Source organism: Balaenoptera borealis, assembly GCF_965194805.1.
Source record: "Balaenoptera borealis genome assembly, chromosome: 16".
NCBI classification, from domain to species: Eukaryota; Metazoa; Chordata; class Mammalia; order Artiodactyla; family Balaenopteridae; genus Balaenoptera; species Balaenoptera borealis.
The window spans coordinates 43,261,713-43,282,455 of NC_138872.1; the positions used below are offsets into that span (position 1 = coordinate 43,261,713).

At 45.3% G+C, this 20,743-nt stretch overlaps 1 protein-coding gene across 7 annotated transcripts in view; it reads right to left on the minus strand.

The window, feature by feature from the left end:
- The window catches only part of LOC309612803 (kinesin-like protein KIF16B), a 295,491-nt gene that overhangs the window by 65,561 nt on the left and 209,187 nt on the right, over positions 1–20,743 (minus strand). For 6 of the 7 annotated variants that reach the window (XM_082358980.1, XM_082358978.1, XM_082358975.1 and 3 more), the window contains 2 exons: positions 20,621–20,743; positions 1,609–1,698 (listed from right to left, as the gene is read on the minus strand). In XM_082358980.1, coding sequence (XP_082215106.1) covers positions 1,609–1,698; positions 20,621–20,743 — 213 coding nt within the window. The remainder of the gene's footprint in view (positions 1–1,608; positions 1,699–20,620) is intronic. The other variant, XM_082358979.1, reaches the window with a different exon arrangement.

The window sequence follows — 20,743 nt, forward strand, 5'->3', positions numbered from 1 at the left end:
TTTTCCTGGTTTATTGTTAGTCTGTCCTGATATAAATTTAAGATATATAAGAGAAGACACTTTTTTTCTTCTTGTCCACTACTGTATTACTAGAGTTTAGAAAAATGTGCCTATGTAGAATGGCATTGAACTAACGGCACTGAAAGAACTGATATAAAATAAATCATGGAATGAATTTATACATACATACATATATAGAGAGATAAATCCTGGTAAAGTTTGTATCCTTTTTTTCAAGTAAATTGTTTTTTTCCATCTACACTGTGGGAATTTAGCAAATTAATATGAAAATCTGTACATTATTAAAGTACTGACATAGTAACTTATAATCAAGCAGTTAATGAGCTGCAAAGCTCACTTTAAAAACCAGTTGCTCTATACATTTAATATGTATACAATTACTTCTTGTTATTGTCAAAATTAACTTGGGACATGAAGAGTTAATTGCAGAGACAAACTTAATAAATTGACTTTGATGTAGTTGCTTCTGGAACTGAAGCCTCTTGGGAACACTGAGCTAAAATTCATACCTGAACCTTCTTCAATTTTTAATCAAATACTATTATGATAACTTAACAACAGAATTTCAAAGATAGCTCAATTTTTCCTGGACTCTAGATTCTTTTACACATCAAGGAACCACTTTATCTACCCAAAGGTATTTCTCTTTATGTTGTGTATCAGATAAGGGAGCTTAGAAGCCATGGAGATGCTAAGGAAACATTATGTAATTAACATGAAACAAATCAGGGACACACGTCTGACTAAACTATTTTTTAGAATATCATAAGACACTATAAAAATGCACTGAAAAGCCATACGTAGGGAAAGCAGGCTAAATAGACAATGATTACTGACTGATTTGTAGTCAGTTCAAATCAAAATGCCCAAAGAGCTGTGCCTATACAAGGTTTCCTTTAGTTGAAGCAAAAATAAACAAACAAAAAAATAATAAGAATACATTCACTTGGAAGATACACATTAATTTTAGGAATACCTTTCTTTGCTTAAAAGTATTTTAAAAACCAGTCTTTGTCCAAAAATTAAAAAAAAGGATTACTAATGTATCAATACACTCTGGATATCTTATCAGATGAAATGCCTCCTTGCTTCTAGATGATTCCGTTTTTACTGTCTACCTCCCCTCCATGTGTGAGGGCAAATTAACTTTTATGACTTTATTCCTCATTATGTGGAAATCTAAGCATTAATGCAATCTTTTTTAAGAGAAAAAAGGGCAAATCTATACTGAAAAATTTATTACGATTTTATTTTAATAGGTCTCACTCATGGCTGAGAAGTTGTAAATTGATTAAAATATTTACTTACAATACACTGTAAAATTTATGAAAAAGATAGAACTCATTTACTGTTGCTTTACTATCACTCAAAATTTTGTGTTCAAAAAATGTCTGAATTGTGTAGAATACAAATGGAACAGAGGACAAAAATTAAAAACCTATCATTGAAAGACGAGTAATTGAAATAAAACTTGGTGACACTTACAAGCTAATACCTAAAGAGAAGGGGGGGGATTGATAATGCAATCAACTCATTTACTTTATAAAACAAATGTTCTTAATTGGAGATAATTATTTCTTAACTCACCTCTGCATACTTCAACTTCAATGTTTTATGCATTTCTCGGAAACGACTGTAACGCCTGAATACGGTCCACGTCTCATCCAGGACAGTGATCTATTCACCAGGAAAAGCAAAATAAATCAGCATTAGTTGGAGGAAAAATTTGTTTCCTCTTATTTGTTTAATGTATATACACTGATGTGTATAAAACTGATGACTAATAAGAACCTGCTGTATAAAAAAATAAATAAAATGAAATTCAAAAATTCAAAATAAAACCAATAAAACAATCATATAATTGTTCTTAAAAAAACAATTAAAAAAATTGTTAAACAATTAATTAAAACAATTAAAAATGCATCTTAAAAAATAATTTGCTTCAGATTAAACAAATTGTTTAATTTGTTTAAAGTGATTCAAAAATTTGTTTAAATTTGTTTAAAATAATTTAAAAATTAACGAAAAGTGATTAGCATGTAAATTTCTCCAGAAGGGAAAATATTAATCTAGTGGCACAAATAAGACTTACAAATAATAACTGTACTCTGCTTAAGCATGCATCTCTGCTTCCCAAATATGATTACGAGCAGCATGTGACTCTGTAAAGTGAAGGACACAGAGTTTCACGGCTTATCAGAAGTGTCCCTCCACTCTCCACGTGGGGTGCAGACAGGACATCCCACAGCGTGACCTTTCTGTTACAGTGATGTGCTTACACGAAATGTTTACACTTTTATATAAAATGTCAGTGTTGGTTTCCAGATGCCACCGCAATGGACAAGAGAGAAGCAGCAGCAGAGAAGAAAAAGAAGGATGAGGAGAAGGAAGAGGGAGGACAAAGGAGAAGGAGGAGGACAAAGAAAAATGAAAAAAACAAACTCTGTCTGCATCTCAATGATCATTAGTATCAAAACCCACACTGTATTTTGCTTTATTTCGGAGGAAGAATTCTCAGTCCAGCCTCTAACCAGTAGTGGAACTTACTGTTCCTATTGGACAGCAGGCGGACACTGGTGCCCATCAGTCACATACGAAGGTCACGGTGACCGAGAGAGGCTGGGAGACACCACCAGCCTCCACGGTCACACCTGAGGCACAGGCTCCTGATCAAGTTCCCATCTCATTCCCACCCTTCTTCCTCCAAGCTCCAGACCCATGTCCCTAACTGGGAGACGTCTTTCTTTAGATGCCACACACCAACTTCAAGGTCAGCTTGTGTGAAACATATCCACCCGTTCTCTCCAATCTCAACTCTACTTCATCTCAGTGCATGTCACCACCATCCACCAAGCCACACCAGACAGACGCTGGTCCCCAGGTCCCCCCAACACGCCACAGTCAGACAAGCACCAGGTCCTGCACCTCTCACCTCCTAGACCTTCCTTAGCGCTCTACCCTTCCATCCTTCACTGCCACTGCCATCTCACTCCGGGCCACCAGGTCTCACGCGGCCTCGGCCAGGCCTCTCCCAGTGTCTCCATCCGGTTGCCCCTCCAATCCCTTCTCTGCACAACTGACGGGAGCTTTTTAAAAACTTAAATCTGATCATTCTACATCCCCCCCCTTAAGTCCCCTAGAAGCTTCACGCTACTCCTAGAAGAAGACCCAGATTTTATATTTCTACCTGACCGCGTGCAGCCGCCTCTCCTCCCGCAAGTGTCTCACTCCCTGGAAGCGCACACTCCTTCCCACGCTGGGCCTCTGCAGGGGCCGCATATCTGTACCGGAAACCTTACCCCGCACATTAGAGAAATGCCCTTCTCAGGCTGGTGATTCAGCTTTTGGTTCTCCTGCATGTACACCCCAGGGGTGAGCAGGAAAGTCAGGGGTCAGTAAACCACAGAGATCAGTAGGGGGAGGACACCCACGCAGGGGGCCTCGGGAGGAGGAGGGAGTCCTGAGTCTCAGCCATCCGCAGGTTCACTCACTTCCCCGAGTGGCAAATGAGACGATTTTGGGTTATCCAAGGAAGTACGTATTAAAACTTTCACTGTTCTGGCTCTATATTCATCATTTACAATAATGTTTTAATTGTGGCAGGTTTCTTCTTGTGAGTTTCTTTTAAAAAGGTATTTCTGTAAGGAAACAAAGGTAAGTATGTTTACCAAAAAAATCATTTAGTAAAAATAGTACCAATGTCACCAAAGCTTGGGAAACACTGCTCCTGGCAGCTCAGCTGGGGGCTTTCTCCCCGGCTCTCTCCTCCTCAACAGACCCCATTGTGCACCATCAGCAAGGAGGTGAGGGCTTCCTTAGGGCAAGAGCACAGCAATATGCCACCTTGGCTGGACGCAACCCAGGTGTCAAGGAGAGACCTGGACAGGAGTGGGCGTGATGCTGCCTGCTTGCCAAGAAAGCCCAGGAATGAAGAGAACCACACCCGTGACCCGGGAGTAGTTAAGATGCAGGATGCTCACAGGGAAACTATCCTGTCCTGGGACTTTGGAATCCAGAGAAAGTCACAGAAGAAGCCTGGGTCTCCCTCCTCCCTCAGACTGTAATGCTCCCTGGATCTCCGACTGCTTCCACTGTTCCTCTTGAACCCACAGTCAGTCAAGTGCAAAATCTCCCCATCCTCAGCCTCTTCTGGGAACATCCCCTTCACCTTCGCTCTAACTGAGAGCTGGCTCTCCCCGAGGAACCCCTTCCCCTGTAGCCATCTCAAGTAGGGACTGTGTTCTCCCCACACTCTTCATCCTGTTGTGCTGGGAGGTTGGTAGACGCTCTTGTACTTCCATCCAACTTTCACACCACTGCTCCTCTGCCCTTCCTAAAACCCCACCTACGTGAAGCCCACACCTTCGGATCCTACCTGTACCCATCCTTCTCGCAGGCAATTCGCCTTAGTCACATCCCCGACTCCCTGAACGTCTTAGGTTTTGCTCACTGTCATCTGCTCCAACGCTATGGAACTCCTGCCATGAATCTTGGTAATTTCATCAACCAACAGACGATCCCTCCAACACCCCGACCTCCTGTTCCTTGACCTTTGCCCTGGTTCCTCCCTCACCCGACTTGGAAACCACGGGCGATCACTACAACCTTTCCCTTGCATTCAACCTCAGATCTCTTCGTTTGGTCTTGAAATTCCCTTGACTAAGCTAAACCACGATCTTGGTTAAATCCAACTGTCTGCTTACTCCCAGCCTGTACCTGCAGGATGGGGCTGAAGGAAAACATGCCACCAAATGGCTGCCTGGTCCTATTTTAAAGTCACAGTCACCACTTTGAGGTCAGCCTGGATACCTCCAAACAGTCATACCACGTTTCCCCATTCCATCCATTCTCCCATTCTCTTAGATAAGAGTTTTCTAAACAGTTTACCCCATCTTCCTCCTCACTCTCCGATGATAACCTGAGTTCCTATTTCACTGAGAAAGTGGAAGCAATCAAAAGAACACTCCCACAACCACCCTCAGCCCACCACGGCCACCATCGGCCTTGTACCTCCTCTTCCCTCCTGCTACCGGGCGTGGGATGTACACCACTGCTCCTGGTTAAGGCCAACCCCTCTTCCTAAATGCTGGATTCTGGACTCCACGCCCTCCTGCCTTCTGAAGGAAACTGCAATCAGCAATTTTCTCTTCTCTCTCTTGCACCAACACATCCCCAGTCTCTACTAGATTATTCCATCAGCATCTAAACTAGCTAGGATTTCTCTCACCTTAAACTCCCACCTTGGCCTCCCTTTCCCTTCCCATTGCCACTCCATTTCTGTCCTTCCTATTATAACCAACTCCTTGCAAGAGTTTATTCTTGATGTCATCAATTTCCTTCTTCCCAGGATCCCTTCAATGCAGCCTCAGTTACTCACATTCCACTCAAGCTACTCTCATCTATTCTTACCAAGGTCATCAACGACCGCCACAGGTTACTTCACGCTAAACCACGGTTTCATTCTTGGCCCTGATCTGACTTGACCTATTGCAGGATTTGATGGAGCCGACAACTCCTCCTTGAAACATCTTTTTCATCTGGCTTCCAGGCTGCTGCCTCTCTTACCTTAGTTTTCTTTGCTTGGATTTCTCTTCATCTCCCTGACCTCTAAACATCAAAGTGTCCCAGGGCTTAGTCCTTGAACATGTTTTATTTTCTACCTGAGCTCACTCCCTTGGTGATCTCATCCCATCTCATAGCTTAAACTTACACCAATGATTCCCGGGATGCTCATCTCTCTCCCTTGAACCCAGACTCGTACATCCTACTGCCTACTTGATATGTCTGCCTACCTGGATGTCTAACTGCATCTCAAACTTAACATGGCTAAATTTACCAAAATTAATCTCATCCAGACTTGCTCCCCCATCTCAGTCATGACAATGCCGTTCTTCTATTTCTTCAATCCAAAAACTGTGGCACCATCTTTGATGTTCCTCCTACTCTCACGTCTCACATCCAATCAGTCAGCAAATCCTTTCCACCACACTCCAAATATAATGAGAATCTGACACTTTGCAGCATCACCACCATTGGCATCTTGGTCTAAGCCACCGTCACCTCTTGCCTGGACTATGTTTAACAGACTCCTACCTGGTCCCCTCGCTTCTGCTTCTGTCTCCCTCCCCCCAACATTCCCCTCATTCCTTTCTCAACACAGCAGCCAAAGTGATCTTGTTAAAAACTGTCAGATGAGGCCATTTCTTTGCTGAATGGGACATCCTCCCAAGGCGTCCCATCTCGCTCAGGGTACAAGTTCAAGTTCTTGTGCTGATCTACAAGGATCTCTACAATTTGTCCCCTCCCTGGCCTCATCTCCCACCACGTCTTCCCTTGCTCACTCTGCCTTCCTTGCTTACCTAGAACCCATCAAACATACTACACAGTAAGTGTGGCCTCAGGAACTTTGTCTGTGATCTTTCCTCTTTCTGGAATGCTCTTTCCACGTGACTAGCTCCCTCACTTCCTTCAAGTCTTTGCTCAAAAGCCACTTTCTCAGTGATGCCTTCTCTGGATATACCATCTAAAATTGCACCCCCTTACTCCCCATTTCCACACTACTTACTTCTCTTTTCTTATTTTTCTACTAAGCACTTCTTACTACCTAACATGGTACAGTCACACCTCTGAGATATCGTGGGTTGGGTTCCATACCACCACAGTACAGCGGATTGCAGTAAAGTGAGTCACACGAATTTTCTGGTTTCCCAGTACATATAAAAGTTATGTTTGCACTATACTGTAGTCTATTAAGTGTGCAATAGCATTATGTCTAAGAAAACAATGTACGTATCTTAAGTAAAAAAACACTTTAACGCTAAAAAATGCTAACCATCATCTTGACAATGCAGGGTTGCATTACAAACCTTCAATTTGTAAAAATACGCAATATCTGAGACGCGCAATAAAACAACGTAATCTGTATATATTTACTTTTATGTCTTGTTTTTGTCTCTCTTCCCCACTAGAATAAGCTCCAGGAGAACTGGGATTTTTAGCTGGTTTTCACTACACCTTAGAAGAGTACTTGACACATCACGGGCATCCTGATGAAGAGCTGGAGGATGGAGCCCCACCCCCCCCCCGGATGGGCTTGTCTTAAGTGTACTCAGGCTTAGCAACAATGAACCAGCAAGGCCTTTGTTCATCTCTCTGGTAGAAGAGATGGCCTCCAGCAAAATCAGGATACGGATACGGATAACTGGACACCAGCTCGTGAGGCTTTGGCCTGCGGCGCCTTCCTCTTTTTTTCTTTCTTTCTTTTTTTGGTCACACCACATGGCACATGGGTTCTTAGTTCCCTGACCAGGCATCGAACCCACATCCCCCTGTATTGGAAGTACAGAGTCTTAACCACTGGACCACCAGGAAAGTCCTGCTTCTTCTTCTTTGTTGCTTTCACAGCTCATTAATGTCAGACCATATTTTGAAATCTCTAATTAAATCAACAGCTACTTCACACCCACCTCATAATTTGGGTTTCACTCCTCTTTCCCAGGGTGGTCCCTGAATAATGCCTTTATAAGGCATGGCAATTTCCCTGACAACTTGCACATACCAAGTCTCCGGAGGACAGGTGCGGCTGAGTGATTTCCCAGGCAGCAGAATCAGGGCATTTGGGCACAAAATGACAAGACAGCAAGGGGAAGATAAAGTCCCTGAGAGAGCCCCCAAAAGCATCCAATCCACTTCTTCCTGCTTCTCGATATCAGCCCCCAGTGCTCACAACGGGATGCAGGATGCAGGGGGAGAGCGGGGGTGGAGCTGGGAGGAGACAGAGGAAGATGGCCTGACGGGGAGAGAGCTACCCAAAGCTGTATGTTCCTGTGAATTGGGCTTAACGTGGTCTGTAAGGGGATCAGAGGGATCTTTGTCTTCACCATGTCACACTGGTGTCTCCAAAAGTCCCACATTAATGAAGAGGGTGGGGACTCTCTGGAACCATTAACACTGTATATAATTTCCCCAAAATACTGAACAAAGAAGATCATTATGGGTACATTTTGGGCAATGGTTCATTTTGTTGCCTCGCGTCTTGATATTTTAATAAACTCACATTAATAAACCCACATACAGATCTCAGCAGCTTCTGCCTTCGATATCTCAGTCCATAACCTAAACCAGCGGTTCTCAAAGTGTGACGCCTGACCAGCAGCAACGGTTTCACTTGAGAACTTATTAGAAATGCAAATCCTGAGGTCTCACCCACACTTCATCTGGAACTCTGGGGTGGAGCCCAGAAATCTGTGTTTTAACAAAATCTTCAGGGGCTTCCGACGCAGGGTAAGGTTTGAGCAGCCTTGCTGTAAACCTCTGCGGGTTGCTGCCCCCAAATCAGATGTGGTGGCTTGTGGAGAACAGGGTGCATTCTCAGTATAACTGCAACACAAGCTTATAGCAAGGCAGAAGAAATCTCCAAATTCTTTACCCTTTCACAAGCTTCCTGCTTTCCACTCCCCTCCATCCACTCCCCTCTCAAGGTCAAAGCCCTTAGCATGGCATTCAGGACCTGTTCCCGGCTGACCCAACACTACCTTTCTAACCCCAGCTCCCAGTGGATTAAAAACATCTCACACTTCAGACAACTGGTCAACACAGAAATGCGGCACATTTGTCGGTCTCTGGAAGGGTCTTTCAAATGGCCTCCTCAATGTCCACCCGTTCCGTGGCCTCCTGCTCAGCCTCCAGGGCGCGTGTCCAACCACAGTCCCTCCCTTGGCAGCACCCCTGCTTCCACTCCGTTCTCCCTGGAAGAATCACTCCCTCCTCCGTGACTCCCTGGCATGCAGCTCACACTCTGATCAGAGCACACGTCACAGGACATTAATGATACAATTAAACTTATACTAGTTAATTTATATAACTGATATTAATTATATAAACGTCTCTCTAACCTACAAGACTGTAGGCCTTCTAAGGGAGTGGGCCTTTGGCAGTAGCTGGGGTGGTGGTGGGAGGCCTCTCATTGAAGGAATAAACGTTTATTGAGCTACTACTATGTGTCGGCACCATATCAGGTGCTGGTAGTTCTCCGAGAGATGCACTTAAGGTTATTTTGCTTTTCAAAGAAGGTAAGGCTCCACTATCTTGGTTCCACTAACTCTGTTCTGGTGATATCTTTGAGGTTCATCTGAATCAAAGATTATTTTCATTAGTCACATAATGGTATCTTTTTTTTTGTTTTATCTGCACTGAGAACAGGGTGCATTCTCGATATATTTGTAACCCAAGTTTATAGTGAGGCACAGAGAGATTTCCAAAGACTTTACCCGTGAAGTTTTCACCTGAATCCAGGTTAAATACGAGGATTACAAAGGCTCAAGTTCCTGCTTTTTATATAAAACACTTTACATCTCCCCTTGCCTATCAACACGTAAACAAGCTGAGGACAAGGATGATGAGTGAAGACCATCACGAGCACCACAGAAATGGTGCGCAAGGCAACCCCGTGGTCACCTCCCCACAGGGAACCAGTCAAATCCCTTCTCTGTAACAGAGACAACTCCACTTTGAGAGCTGGGGAAACAGCGCACGTGAAGTTTGGGAAAACTACACAGAAAGTGGAAATACACATTGAAGTCCTATTTTGCCCCAAATTAAAACTGGGCATAGGATGAGGTGCTGATGCAGACAGGAGGCACAGAAGGTCAGTACACCCAACACATCAGGTCAAAACGCTCAACTGTTCTCTTCCATGCTGAAAACGCAGGGCATCATTGCTCTGTGGCTTTGAGGAGCAAATTCATTGCTTCTCGCTCACTGAACAAGTCTGCTGATACAAAATCCGTCTTTTCTGGACCATAAAATGATCAAGTGCAACTTAAACACCATAAACGTGTCCACAAGATGAACTGCATTCACTATGAACAATTCTCAACTGAGTGCTTTCCACAAATTTATGTTATATACATATTTCGCTGGTTTAAGGAGTGTCGATTTTAAGACCTGTCATCAGTATGTATTTGCTTGTGTATATCTATCTGTGTAAGAAGGAGAGAATCAACAGTTTTTCACCCAAAGAAAAATACTCTAACTGGCCCCAGGTAAATAAGCAGTTACTTGTAGAGGTCTCCTCAACAACATTTATTTTTAAACAACATTTGGAGGAGCTACATCAAGTATATACAAATGAAATTCCCTGTATTTAGTAATAGCTTGGAGGAAATGGTCTAATACCACCCTAAGATATACTAAAACAAGTTTTGCCAGATCTCTGCAAAATACAGTCTTGTGCAGTAACATAACTATGAACATGCTTGAGGAAATATGAATAGATAACAAATATCTGAATCTGTATAAATAGCAAGCATTAATACATTAGATTTCATTAAAATCTCTACAGACAAATGTTGCAAACAGAACTACCCAGGAGGTGGGAGGAGAGGCCAGCACCCCAGTAATCACAGCTCGCCACCCAGTACCCCTCGCTCTGGTCCACCTCTAGGACGGCACAGTCCTTCCGAGGACAGACAGCCCAGCGCTCTCAGATTTCTGATGGGGACGCTCACACCAAGTGCGCCGCATCCAATGTCCGTCTCCAGCGTGATGCTCTAACCTCTCTCCGTCTCCCAGCCCCTCTTCCCTTCTGATCACTCACCGAGGGCTCAAGCTGGATTCCAGGTCACTCTTCCTGCCTCCAACTCCCTAGCTCCCTGGACCTTCTGGTGGGACCCCGTCGGAATAACCCCCTTCTGTCCTGTGCGCTACCCGGAACCGCTGCAGAGCGCCCTCACTACCCCTCCCCAGGAAGGCGGGACGCACTGACACTAAATGTACGCTATTTTAACTCTGTAGGGTCACTCCTACATGGAAATCCTTCTAAATTACATTTTCTGTGATGAGTATTTCCAAACACTCTAGATTTTCAATCCTCACGGACAATGCCGTTTTACTGAGATGTTAAGGTCGCCCGCACCCAACTCCGGAGCAGCCTCTCAGCCCATCTCAGAATGATGCTGCTACCGCATTCTTCCCTGCTCCCTTCGAGACCGCCTCAGCTTCACTTCACCGTCCTCCTCCGCTTCTACCAGAAAGGAGCTCCTCCCCAGGGCTGGCCGCAAGCGGTACTACTTCCTGTCAACAAAGCATCATCTGTACCCGTCTACCCGAGGGCCTGTCCCGGTGTCCTGCTGCCCTCTCTCTCTCCCACCAAAACCTGAAGTCTTCCCAGGTGCCCATCATGACCCCCTTTGCTCCGCACTGTTCTATTTTCTGCGTGTTTCTCTCCCCCACTTCACTGACCCCAGAGTACGTGAACTGCTTATTCATCTCTTCTGTTCCTCAATATCTTGATACTTCTAGTGTGGTCTTTAAAAAAATGTTACAGGTACCAATAAATACTTGTTAAATAATAAGTGAATGAATAATAAAGAGAGCGGAGCCCAGAGCCTCTTCAGTAAACACTCCTGCTATTTTTCTCATTCCCTTTCTGGCCTGAAATGTGGGCAGCAGAATGATCTGCATTTCAGGTCTTTTCTGATTTACCCGTAAATGTTTAAAGTTTTTGGACAATAGGCGTTAGAGGAGACAGGGAGAGGGTAAAGAACTGTAAAACAAAGAAAATGTCATTTACCAGATTCCTTTGGGAGAGAGGAGTCTTGATTTAGTGATAAACAATTTGGGGGTAAGAATGAGTAAGGGTAGGTGTGTGAAAAAAACTCCTGAAAAAAACACATCAAGAAACAAGCGGTGGTCTCTGAACTGCCTTTACAGGGTGGGTCCTATTAACTGAAGAACCTTTTGTTTCTGAATGTCATGGTCCCCTGGGTATGCAGGCAGGCGTGGGGATACAGGCCAAGGAAGGGGGCTGGAGCTGACACCCCACCACTACCCTTAGCAGGGGGGCAGCAGCTGGAGCTCCCAGGGGACATCTAGGAAGCGGGGGTGACACTGGTGCTTTGGGGGAGAACATAATTGTCTAAGGGGGTATTTTCAGTTACTTGCTCTGAGATGTGCAATGTATTTCCTTCTCTGGTTCCCTAGGAAACTGCAGCAAAGTTTTCTTTCTGGGGAACCCAAAGGAGTGCTGAGCTCTGTAGCCAAGTGGACACAAAGGAAAAGACACTGTGTCAGCAACCATCCAGGGTACTGGAGGCGAGGGGACAGCTGCCATTTGAACTGTGTCCTCCAACCATGTCACGAGCTCCTGAGCCAAGCTTGCATCCCCTCCACTGTAGTGGGCTCTGTGAACTTGAACTAGAGCCCCACCAACTACAGAAATCCCGTCTCCATGGCACCTGCGGGAAGAAGACGGACCCTGGCAGGAGGAGATGCAGGGAGAGGGGAGTCCAAGGTCCAACCCTAGATCCGTCTCCGCCTGCTGGTAATGTGGAAGCGCGGTTACGGGGTTCACAAAGCCAAGCAGGTATAAGATTGTTCAGCCTTATTATCTAGGAAATGCCCCAGACATCCTCTGTGTAGACGCATCACCAACAAGGGGCCTTGGAGTCTCTGGCTCCTGAACCTGGTCTGAATCCAGTGCGCCACGCAGACAGGAGCCCGGCGGCGGGCTGCTGGTTACAGCACCCTCCGCATAACAGGAAGTGATGCAAAATCAAACGGGGCTTTCTAGCTGGCCCGAATCTCAGCCTTCTGCAATAACTAGAGAGAATGGCTTCTTTATGCTTCAATCTCAGCACCTTCAAAATAGGGATAATACCGTTTATTTTAGTATACTTAACTTTATATGGTAATTTGAAGGTAAAATGGAAAGAATGTACAAAGACCCGAATATTCTGGTAAGGTGGATGCCTTTCAAATCTAAGATCATTACTAAGGAATACTTCTTCCTTCCCTTAACAACTCGGTAAAACAGGAGAGGAAGTGGGGGATTATTCTACCTTAAAACTGTGAGAACTTGGGAGAATGACAGCCTAAGCAATTTTCCTGCAAATTACTCAGATACCCAGAGGCAAAGCACGGAATGCAAACTCTCTACCAGTCATCGTTGGAGAATGCAATCACGTAAAGCTCTGGATTAAGACGGCCCTGGATCCTGACTTTGGCCCAGTCACTACTTAGCTGTGTGACTTTGGCTAAATTATGCAACTCCTCCAGCCTCAGTTTCTTCATCTGTAAAATGAGCTCATGACACCTAATCTATAGCTGAACCAAAAAACGTGAAGCAACGAGCAGAGTGATGGGGTACTCGGTACCTGGTAACTCCTGCACCGCGACCACATTCCTAAAAAAGCCCTTTTATGACACATATTGAAAGGCCAGGGTCCCCGTGGGCAGCAACTGCAAAAAGCGGAGTTCAAACCATTTTGTGATTTCATTTAAAACAAATTTTACTCTAGGAAGAGATGTAAAACTCCCAGAATTCTGAAATGAAGGAAAGGAAGTATTAATATATTCTTATAGCGGAAAAACAAACTTGAAATGGAAATTCAAGGTAGGATCACAAGGTGATGACTGCTTTTCTCCTGTGCTTGTGACTCAATCTCATTTCCTCTTCACCATTTCTCATGTCTGCAGCATTACCTCTGTGAAGATAAACAACTGCCCAAGTAACAGCAATATAAAAGCTGAGTTGTTTTGTGTAAAAATAGGGGAAGGGAAAGATGTTTTTTCTTATTTTTTTAGTGAAAGACAACATTCTCAAAGAGATGGGAGGAGTGCTTAAAAAACAAAAAACCTTAAGATAAAATATGATTCTTTTAAGGTTATTTCTTCCACTTGATATTTATGTTTGAAAATAGTCCACAAACTGAGTATTTGAATCTAGATGGACCACAGCTCACGCAAGCCTCCATTTGGCTCAGCTCTGCTAATGCACACGCGGGAGAGCATCCATCAGTTACTAATAAGCAGAGATTCAGACGCCAACACACAAATCCTTCTGAACATTTATATTCTATCAAGTTGGGAATGTTTCTAAAAGACGTATGTGTGCATAGTTTATCTAATAGACTGAAATCGCTCTTATTTCTGTTCTGCCAAATAAAAAGACATCTCCCTGACTATAAATGTGATTTCTTCAGCTCCCAAACTGCACATTTTCTGGACATGTCCTCCTTATGCTTCCTGGCAGGTCTATCCACCATCAAATTCTCCAGGTTTGTCAAAATGTTAATAGCGCCAATTTATGAAGTGCCTGTGACTTGGCCCGAATTCAAGATAAAAGTTAAAGCACACACAAAAATAACAGCAACATTTGAAAACAAGTGAGGATTTGGAAATGGCCACTTTGTCTAGGGCAACACTAGGGCCTCAACTTCCAAAAAGTGCAGAAAGTAGTGATATTTAGAAGGTACAGTAAGATGAGTAAGCAAGGGAACCGGGATGGCTCAGAGGACTTAGATCCCATGGACATCTGGTACCTAGGTCTACTTAGTAGCTGTGTGGCCCTGGGCGAGTCACTCATAATTTCCTTGTTCATTAACTGTAAATAATATCCTCGTTTTGGTACATCTACCACGCTTGTGGAAGGGTCTGGCGAAGTGCCTGGGACGAAGAAGGTGCTTGATAGATGTCAGTGTAAAACATTTTACGGAACTTGGGAAATCTGGATTTCCATGTCAGATTTCCCAAGTCTGAAGTGTTGACAACTCACTCGAAAAATTTTAAAGTCTGTTCAGGCCAAATAAAGCACATCATCCACGGGCAGTGTGCTCCTGCCGCTGGAAGTTAATGCTGTTCCACAGTTTGTCGTCCCTGGTCCCCGGGTCCCTGCACATGGTCCTTCAGATGTAAAAGCAAGATTCCAACTTGAACCTCGGCCGCCCTGAGGTTCGACCACTATCCCATCTCACCTGCAGGGTCTCTTCTTTCGAGGGAGGACCCGGCAGATGGGAGAGCGCTCAGGGCTAAACCTCTCCCGGGCTCTGGGACGGGACGGGCTGAAATTAGGAGGCAGGACTCACAGACCTAAAAACTCAAAAAGAAAACGCCCACCACCGCCCGGGGTGCTCAGGGATTACTCGCAGGGTCTACAGGTCTGTGCTGGGCATGTGCCCTGAGGTTAGACTTTCTCGCTGTCATTCGTTCTCCTGTCTTCTCTGCCTCTCCTCCTCAGGCCACCGATCAGGACTTAAGAGAACTTGAGCAGGCACGTGGGGACAGGAGGCTGCCACCGCGGTGCCTTCAGCAAAAGCCCGATGAGCACGCTGGCACGGGCTGCTTTTTGGGTGCCGTGTGTTCCCGGGAGAGCATGGAGTCTCGCAGCCCTTTGGTCTGCGAGTGGACACGAGGGCTGAGCTCCTGCAGCCACGTGACAGAAGGTGGGGACCTGTCCCCTCCTGAACAATACGAGGTGCCAGAAGCCTCCTTACAGGAGATGACACCACCACATGGGCTTCCAGGAGCAGGGGCTGGAGAATGCCGAGGGGCCCAGATGAGGAAGGGAGGGCGAATCAGTGATGAACCTGCCGACAGAGATGGAGTACAAGGGGCCCCTCGAGGGGCTGATTACAAAGGACACACAGCCACGTCACTCCTGAAGCCCCAAACAGGCTCTGCCCCATGACAACACCTGTGGCCAGGCTTGTGTGGGTCACGTCACAGTCATCTGTACGGGGGCCCATTCCCAGCCCGGCCCGTGTAAGGGCTGGGGCCTCACGGCTGCACAGGCTGACGAGGGCCCGTGGAGCTGACAGCTACGGGAAAGACCGGTGATAAACACGACAACGACCGAGAAAAGAAAATGGGACTGTGGCTATGACGGGAGTAAACCGGGTAACGGCAGGGGGGGGTGGGGGGTGGGGGGGGCACTGGCGTACATGTCAACACTCGCCAAAGGACACAGGAAGACAATCTCCTGTGAAGATGACTTCCGGTTTTAGAGGGATGAAAACTCTCAGGAAACAAAACATTAAAAAAAAATTACCAGCGTTAGATTATTTCTTTATATTATTTTAACATGTAAGTTAAAAGGTATGGGATTTAAAACTATGCTGGAGCCATCAGCTTATTTCTATGACATCAGAGTATGACAGCCTCTGTTAGCCGTAAGCACAGATTTTGTGTCATGCTGAAATGCAACTTAAAAATTAAATTCTACCCAGTCTGGTCCTAGCTAACTGAGGATGGCAAGTATAACGCAGGGTAATTGATTTCACGTATCATTCACTGAAAAGCAGTGGAAGCAGGAGTTTGAAGATGACTGTTGTGGTCCGGGTGGGGTTATTACTTGTGACGCCTACAGCTCCGCGCAAGCACGGACTGTGCAGGTGTGCTCTGCTGACCAGCAGGCCACGTTCAACCACGTTCAGCACAGAATGTGCTCTTCTCCAGGAGGAGCCAGCTGCACACCCTCAGCTCCTCTGTCTGTCTCTGACATCAGCTGGCGGGAGGCACCTCTCTCAACATAAATGCGTACACAGTTCCAGAAGGTTGTGCTACTGGCAGACACTGGCAGGTATAACTGCAAGAGTAACAACAAGAACAGATACCCTGACCCAGGGGTTCTCACATGAGTCCTTCAGGGTCAATAAAGGCGGAGGTGACACTGAGATGACAGCTTTCTGTATTGTCAGAAGCAAACATCGAAACAGACACCAACCCACAAACTGTGATGTATCCACACAGTGGATGCTGTTTAGTAATAAAAAGAAACAAATTACTGTTACACTTAACTACATGGATGAATCTCCAAAAGGCATGTGAAGTGGAAGCAGCCAGACCCAGGAGAGTAAATGCCACCTGGTCCCAGCCCCACCACACGCCAGAACAGATCCACGTAATCTGTAGTTACAGAGAGCAGGTCAGTGCTGGAGAAACTTTCTGGAATGGCTGAAAAGTTCTAAATCTTGATTGGGGTGCTGGTTACAGGGGTGTACACATATGTCAAAACTCATCAGACTGTACTTAAAATGTGTGTATGTCACTGGATGTAAACTACGTCTCAATGAAGTCGATTTAAAAAATTAAATATGCCCCAAACCCAAAAACCTTACACTTACCCATTCTCACCGTTAGTTCACAAAAGAAAGTTGTTTTTAATCCCCCAAACAGAGAAGATATAAAAGACAGTCCTTTTGAATTAAAAACTCTATTTTTCTCATTTTAAAGCCCAGCGATGGAAACCTCCTCGGGACTCATCGGGGACCAGAAGACAAGCATTTGGGAACCACTCTTCTCTCCCTCTCTCCCCGCAGACCCCCTCCCTGCAGCCTACCTCGAGCATCCCTTTAACAAGGATCATGACTGCTTCATCTGGCAATGAACAGATCGGATTGGAGGACTGGAGCTACCAGGTTGGGATTAAAATGAAATTGGACAGGAAGAAGGAATGATCTAAATAACTAATCAATTCTATCTAAAGCAGGGTGGGTAGGGAAGGGCAGGAGGCAGAGGGAACAGGAAGGGTGAGGGAAAAGCTGAGAGACAAGTGCTCTGGGGCTGCCACCCCTCCACAAGCCAGCGTCCTCCTGGGGACCTGTCACCTCAGTGACTGGGGACTTGCACCCAACAGGACCTGCGTGTGCCCGAGTCAGCTCAGCCCCTTAAATGAACCAGATATAAAATATCTATATACCTTATCATCATATTTTCCTTCAGAGAAGATCTAAGACTAACAGAACAGACTTTTCTAAAAATAATACTTTTTACCTTCCTCTTCTTAAAGCCACTGGCTCACCAAGAGAATTCAGTAGCAGCCAAAATATGACCCTAAGTGTGACTCCTTGTTCTGGAAAACACTGCCTGTGCATGAAATAAAGTGATGGAAGGAAAAGGCTGGCATAGTTCATTTTTAAATTCAGGACACTAAGAGGAAATAAACAACCAAAAAGCGAAGAAAAAGACAAAACAAAACCCCAAATCCTCATAAAGACACAATAGCACATTGAACGTCATTAAGGGGATTCCAAGGGTAAAATCTCACTCATTCCCGACACCTTATGCAGCACTTAGGATGTGGCCGGCACTGCTCCAAGCACTTCACATACAAAAGCTCCTACAGTCCTCAAACCAACCCAGCCTGCGGCTTTCCTCAGCCCCATTGCACAGATGAGGCACAGTGAGGTTACCTGGAGGAGTAACACTCCCCCGGCACTTTTCAGACAGCTACGCTTCTGCTGGAGCTTGGCTACTTTTGTCTATTTTGTTAAGGGCGGGACAGTATATTCCCAGGATTTTTGTTTCTAGTACTGGGCCCTGATGCTTCTGTTGACGGGGTGCTCCACCCCCCCACGGGAACGTGAGACCATCAGCCCACCTCCCTGTAAATGCACAGGGCAGCCCTTCCTACTTGGAGAAGTGGGAATTCTCCAGGCAAATGCTGACAGTCCTTTCCTGGTGCTAAAGATGGCAATACCTGGCATGAGAACAGAAGGAAGCAGAACAATGACATGCCTTCAGACAGGGCTTCGATCAGTCCAGAGAGGGCCAGCCTAGATTCTGAAAGGTGCCAGATAGTTCCCATATTTGGTTTCTCTAACTTGCCTTTACAGTTGCATCTTCACAATTTTAGCCAGATCTGCATATGGCCAGGTCTATAATTTGCTTGCAACTTTTATTTAAATCGACTCAGTTAAAAAAAATTAAGTATCTTCTTTATTCATGACTGAAGTTCTATGCATGAAATCGATTTAATAGTCATACTTTATTAATACATTTATCTATGGAAATAAAATAAATCTATGTACCAACTAAAATCACTGCATGTCCTCCAGTGCTGTGAGTTCTATGTTTTGAAGAATTCAAATTCTGAACTGGTGAAAGCCAGTCTTTATCCTCTAATTTAAAAATATGGAAATAATACAAATACGCCTCAGGAAACTGTCTCTAAATATGTATAGATGGAACTCTACACACACACAGTTTCAAATGGCTGACAAAAGAAACTGGGCAGGAATCAGGCATTAGGTCAGGAGGAGTAGAAGCACCGGATCACAGACATGGTGCAACATTTTAATAAGAAACTGCAGGATCGGGCTTCCCTGGTGGCGCAGTGGTTGAGAATCTGCCTGCCAATGCAGGGGACACGGGTTCGAGCCCTGGTCTGGGAAGATCCCACGTACCGCGGAGCAGCTGTGCCTGTGAGCCACAACTACTGAGCCTGCACATCTGGAGCCTGTGCCCCGCAATAAGAGAGGCCGCGACAGTGAAAGGCCCGCGCACCGCGATGAAGAGTGGCCCCCGCTCGCCACAACTAGAGAAAGCCCTCGCACAGAAACGAAGACCCAACACCACCAAAAATAAATTAATTAATTAAAAAAAAAAAAAAAAAAAAAGAAACTGCAGGATCTGGCCAGTCAAGTTCAACCACCAACAATGGCACACAGGAATCATGTCTTCTCAACAGAAACCTCAAATATATAAATTAACGTGCAAGTTTTGTTAAAAAAAAGGGGGGGGGCTCAGTAGGCAGAAATGAGAATCTAAAACCTTGATTAATCAGGAAAGTTATTTGCATTGTTTCTCCAGGAAGACTGAAAAGGAGCACCCGTGCCTAAGGAGGGGGATCCCCCCGAGCCCAGGGGTCCCCTGAGGTGCAGCCAGGAAGTGGGGAAGCAGCGGGGGCGAGGGGGGGGCTGGCTTCAGGATCCCTCCGCCCTCCCTCCCCCCACAGCAAGCAGCTCCACGCTTATCTGCTTCTACAGTGTTCTTCCTCCTATGAGACTCCCTGACCAAAGGGGTTCAGCTAAAAAGAAATCTGGAAACCACTGGTGAGGCCCAATTTCCTCATCTTACCAATGAGGTAACTGAAGCTCAGAGAAGGTAAAGACTTTGGGTCACTCAGAGAAGGTAAAGACTTTGGGTCACTCAGCAAAGCAGGATCCGAGTCTAAAGAACTCAACATCCAGATTCTGGCGTTTATCTGACCAAAACCACCTCTAGGAATGCCCCCCTGGCAGACAGATGCTGGGGACCGTAGTGAACACCACACAACACCCTCGCCTACCCTCGAAAATGACGCGCGATTAACCATCAATTCCTCGAGGAGGGGATGGAGGCCAGAAGGGTTTAATGAAGTGTTATGAGTCAATGGAAGTCAATTAGAAATAAGATGAAGTCATTATTTGGGCAAGTATGAGGTAAGGAAACAGGCCCTTCTCTTCCTGAAAAGCTGTATAAATCAAATAATGTGTAAACAGATTAGGAAAGCTTCCTAATTACGAACAACAGAAACAAAAACAATGAAAATAGCAGTAGAAATAACAGCAACAGCTATAATGCATTCTTTATTATCTACCAAACACTGGAGTCAGCACTTTATATGCACTTAATATCCCTGTGACATAAATATTATTATTCCCACTTTTATAGATTAAAAAAACTGAGCCTAAGCCCACGGTAGGGTGACCAACTGTCCTGGTTTGCCTGGCACCAAATGGTTTCCCGAGGTGTGGAACTGTCAGTGCCGAAAGCAGGAAAATCCTGGGCAATTTGGGGTGGCTGGTGACCTTACCTGGGGGGCTGGTAGGTGACAGTAACTTCCATGTCAGCCGGACTCCCCAGCCACCACTACCTTCTATGGGATAACTTCCCTCCATGTGCTCCAGCCTAGACTTTCACATACTGGTTTAAAGAGGGGCATGACCAGTATCGTACAAAACAACACGTTCATATGTAGCTGTAGCTCCATTTAGAAAAAAGACAGCACTGCAGAGCCTCGAGCCTCCATCCTCCAGAAGAGTAAAGAAGGGACACTTACCTTGACCTCAAACTCGAAGTGCTCGTCCTTCCCTTGGCCGCAGAGAACATAGCGTGGAATACTAATTTTGATGGGGTCCTTCAGGTTGTCTGGATTTGCTCCCAAAGAGCGAGACACCATCCG